Source organism: Triticum urartu, chromosome 5A, assembly GCF_056163025.1.
Source record: "Triticum urartu cultivar PI428250 chromosome 5A, HENAU_Tu73, whole genome shotgun sequence".
NCBI lineage: Eukaryota > Viridiplantae > Streptophyta > Magnoliopsida > Poales > Poaceae > Triticum > Triticum urartu.
This window is the reverse complement of record NC_141877.1, coordinates 288513526-288517860: the sequence shown is the minus strand read 5'-3', so window position 1 is coordinate 288517860 and position 4335 is coordinate 288513526. Positions and strand designations below refer to the sequence as shown.

The 4335-nt window shown below is 54.2% G+C and overlaps 1 protein-coding gene across 2 annotated transcripts; it reads left to right on the top strand.

The window, feature by feature from the left end:
• Positions 1-798: 798 nt before the first annotated feature.
• On the top strand, positions 799-4009 carry LOC125508376 (putative glycosyltransferase 3). 2 transcript variants are annotated; one of them, XM_087525898.1, is made up of 2 exons: positions 799-2461; positions 3659-4009. In XM_087525898.1, exon 1 carries the CDS (start codon positions 1062-1064, stop codon positions 2397-2399), a length of 1338 nt encoding a protein of 445 aa, XP_087382024.1. In that variant the 5' UTR covers positions 799-1061; the 3' UTR covers positions 2400-2461; positions 3659-4009. The 2 variants fall into 2 exon arrangements, with proteins under 2 accessions (XP_087382024.1, XP_048529030.1); XM_048673073.2 differs by having other exon boundaries at positions 3656-4009.
• The last annotated feature ends 326 nt before the right edge of the window (positions 4010-4335 follow it).

Sequence of the window (4335 nt, the reverse complement as noted above, 5' to 3'; positions counted from 1 at the left end):
TTTTATGGCCGGTTTCCGCATGACAGAAGATTGCAGTCCTATATCCCATTAGCTCAGTGGGCTACAACCGTTGATCACCAGTATTGTGCGAGTTTTGTCCGCCAACCATCGTTTGCATAGTGATCCCGGCGCAACAAATCCTAGAGGAGATCAAAGCTTGGAAACAAGCCGGTGTGCGAGTGGTAGGGCTGCGTAGATTTGCGTAAGAGTAGACTACGTAATTATGTTGGTGCGGGTGTACCTACGGTGATGTTCGCATCATTCTTAGGTCTCTTGTAAACAAAGTTGTTTCTCTTTTTCTATACAAATATGATATAGCCTTTGATGTACTCTAAAAAAATCCTATAAATCAAAGATGCCCTTCATGCGCCAGCATGAGAAAAAACACAAGACGATTTTGACGGCATTTTTAGTTGTATGTGGATGGCAATTTTTTTCAGAGCGACATGATATTTTCTGAGAAGAGTCACCCACATAACGACTAAAAATTTCATGAAAAGAGAGGCCCTTCATGCGTACTGACACAGAACGATAGCAGTCAACGTTCTACCCACCAACTCCTCCCGATCCGTTCCTGGGTTGCCGCCAAATGTCACCCAAATCACAGATTCGGCCAAACGCCGGAAGGAAACGTCCACACGCACCGACGCACATGAATACACCGGCCTTGTTTCCATGCATCCGATCTCGGAAAAGTTTGGCAGATCAACGCGCCGTACCGGCGAGTATCATCATATTCTAATACGAGGCAGGAATCGAAGCTGGCCTGCCATCCACTGCCGATCTCGCAATTTCATATTCCCCGGAACTCGCGCGCCGCTGACTTCCTCCGCACTCCGATCGATGAAGACGGAAGCGTCGGCGCCCACTAGCCGGCACGTCGTCGTCGATCCCAACCAAAACCCTCCTCCTCTCCTCGTCTCCACAGAGGAGCTCGTAGACACTATACATCTCGGAGCAAGGCGCTCCCGGCCCAAGCCAGCCATTGCGCCAGGATCGAGAGAGAGGAGAAGCTACGCTAGCTAGTTAAGTAGTTCTCGGTCGTACGCGCGTCTGCTGCCATGGCGGCCGGCGGGCTGGGGCGGCCGGGGAGGCCGGGGCGCGGAGGGAACAAGCAGATGCAGAAGACCATCAACAACGTCAAGATCACGCTCATATGCGGCTTCATCACCATCCTCGTCCTCCGCGGCACCGTCGGCATCAACCTCATCGCCTTCTCCGGCGACGGCGGTGGCGACGCGGCAGCCGACGCCAAGGTCGCCGAGGACATCGAGCGCATTCTCCGCGAGATACGCTCCGACTCTGACCCCGACGACGAGGACCAGCTCGTCGTCGATGCGTCCTTGTCAGGCAACTCGACGGCCATGCCCGTCGTCGAGGAGAAGAACTACACCCTCGGCCCCAGCATCACGCGGTGGAACGCCAAGCGCCGGCAGTGGCTGTCCCAGAATCCGGGGTTCCCTTCCCGCGACGCGCGGGGCAACCCGAGGATCCTGCTGGTGACCGGGTCGTCGCCGGGGCCGTGCGACAACCCGGCCGGCGACCACTACCTGCTCAAGTCAACCAAGAACAAGATCGACTACTGCCGCCTCCACGGCATCGAGATCGTGCACAACATGGTGCACCTCGACCGCGAGCTCTCCGGCTACTGGTCCAAGCTGCCACTGCTGCGCCGCCTGATGCTGTCGCACCCGGAGGTGGAGTGGGTGTGGTGGATGGACAGCGACGCGCTCTTCACCGACATGGGCTTCGAGATCCCGCTCTCCCGCTACGAGGGGAGCAACCTCGTCATCCACGGCTACCCTGAGCTCCTCAACAAGCAGCGCTCCTGGGTGGCCCTCAACACCGGCAGCTTCCTGCTCCGGAACTGCCAGTGGTCCATGGAGCTGCTGGACGCGTGGGCGCCCATGGGGCCCAAGGGCCGCGTCCGCGAGGCGGCCGGGAAGGTGCTGACGGCGAGCCTGACGGGCCGGCCGGCGTTCGAGGCGGACGACCAGTCGGCGCTCATCCACCTGCTGCTCACGGAGAAGGAGCGGTGGATGGAGAAGGTGTACGTGGAGAACCAGTACTACCTCCACGGCTTCTGGGCGGGGCTGGTGGACAAGTACGAGGAGATGATGGAGAAGCACCACCCGGGGCTCGGCGACGAGCGCTGGCCCTTCATCACGCACTTCGTCGGGTGCAAGCCCTGCGGCAGCTACGGCGACTACCCGGTGGAGCAGTGCCTCACCGGCATGGAGCGCGCCTTCAACTTCGCCGACAACCAGGTGCTCAGGCTCTACGGCTTCCGGCACCGCTCGCTGACCAACCCCAAGGTGAAGCCCGTGGCGAACCGGACGGCGAGCCCGCTCCTGAACAAGGAGGCGTCTCTCAAGATGGACGCCAAGATCGAAACTTAAGTGGCTGATAATCCCTCGTCCCTGAGAAAGATTTTTCAGAGGTTTTGCTGTTGGAGTTCCAGGTTAGGCACAGCAAGATGCCACGTTTTTTTTGCTGTTTTAATTGAATACAGGACAGGAGTAATAGGATTGCTGCAGGTTGTCAATCTCTTTGTTGTTTTGGCTCCAGGACGAAATCAAAAACAGAGAGTTCTGAAGCTTATTTTTGTTCTAAGATGAGTTTTAAAACTTTAAATTACCTCCAGTTGAATGGTTTCATTTTAGACGAGTATTTGTGGTGCACTAGCCGTGTCGCATGCCTCGGGATCATCAATTCTAAACTGATGAACATTACGCTTATGTGCAAGTGGATCTGGAAGCTGTTCCAGAGAGGGACCGGCCTTTGGGTTGATCTCCTTCGTGCCAAATATTTCCCTCATGGGAATTTCTTTGAGGCTGCACCTCACGGGTCTCCGTTCTGAAACTCCATCCAATCCCTCAAATCATACTTTGCCAGGGGCGCGAGGTTCTCGGTTAATAACGGTCGCTCCACACATTTTTGGCACGACGTTTGAATAAGCCAGCATCCTCTTTGGTCGGAGTTTGCCCAACTTTATTCCATCGCTGTTGAACACAATCAACTGGTTGCTTCGGCTCTTAGTGCCACACCGCCCCCTATCTACTTTAGAAGGGAGCTTTCGAGGCCGGAGCTGGAAGATTGGGATCGCCTACGGGCTTTGATAGCGAATGTGCGTCTGTCGGACTCCGCAGACTCGGTTTCTTGGAGACTTTCGGGCTCTGGCAAGTTCATTGTCAAGTCCCTTTACAGAGAGTTGTGCCGCGGCCATGCCCCTACGGCAGCCACGGGGCTTTGGAAGGCACGAATCCCGCTCAAGATTAAGGTTTTCCTCTGGCAACTTTGCCAAGATCGCCTTCCTACCTCTATAAATATAGCTAAGCGCAATGGCCCTGCTTCCGGTCCTTGTGCTTTGTGTGGTGACCCGGAAGATGCCGACCACGTGTTCTTCCGGTGTCCTTTGGCGCGCTTTGCTTGGAGCGCGGTCCGTGAGGCCGCCAGGGTGGATTGGGATCCACGCTCACGCTCGGAGCTTGTGTCATCCCTAGGTTCGGTCCAGTGCTCTCTACGCCGGATCATGTGGACGTGTGCTTCGGCCATGCTTTGGGCCTTATGGCATATTCGTAACAAGTTTACTATTGAGGGAGTGTTTCCCTCTCACCCCGCTGATGTAATCTTCAAATGCATCTTATTTTTGCAGCAGTGGGCACCGCTGGGAAGACAACAGGACTCTGATCTTCATCGCCAAGCTCTAGCACGTCTTCGCTCCGTCTACTCGACGTCTCGAGCCCCGTCACCTCCGTCTGCTGCCTCATAGGGATGGCAGCCCTTTTGGTCATGGTTTACCCCCGAGCCTGTGTGCTCGTTAGCTTGGCTGGATATGCCATGTAATGCACTTTATATCGTCGCCGTTGCCTTTTGTGGCATGCATTAGACCATGGTTGACTAGCTTTGGTTCCGTCTGTTTGGTTTGTATGTTTGTGCACGCTGCCTGTGTGAGGGCTTTATTAATTTAAAGCTGGACGTCCCTGATGTCTTTGATCTAAAAAAACAATAGGGCCGATTTGCGGCGGCCGTGTGGTCCTACCTGAATGATCTGTGCAGGTGGTTCCTGGAGATAGTGGGCAGTGACCCGGGTGCGTACGGGGGAGACTAGTATAGGATCTCGCATTAGGTAAGATCAATCACAAAAATTCATATATAAACATTCCTAAAAATTCTGAAATTACATGACAACTTTTCTGCAGAGTGTGTCTACAACTCCGAAAAAAATCAGCACAAAACTCGATGTACAGTTGGAGATTCAAAAAGGAATGTGAACAGTGAAAGCTTTGGTTGAATAATATTTTGACACTATTTACTTTTAATTTTGTCTTTTTT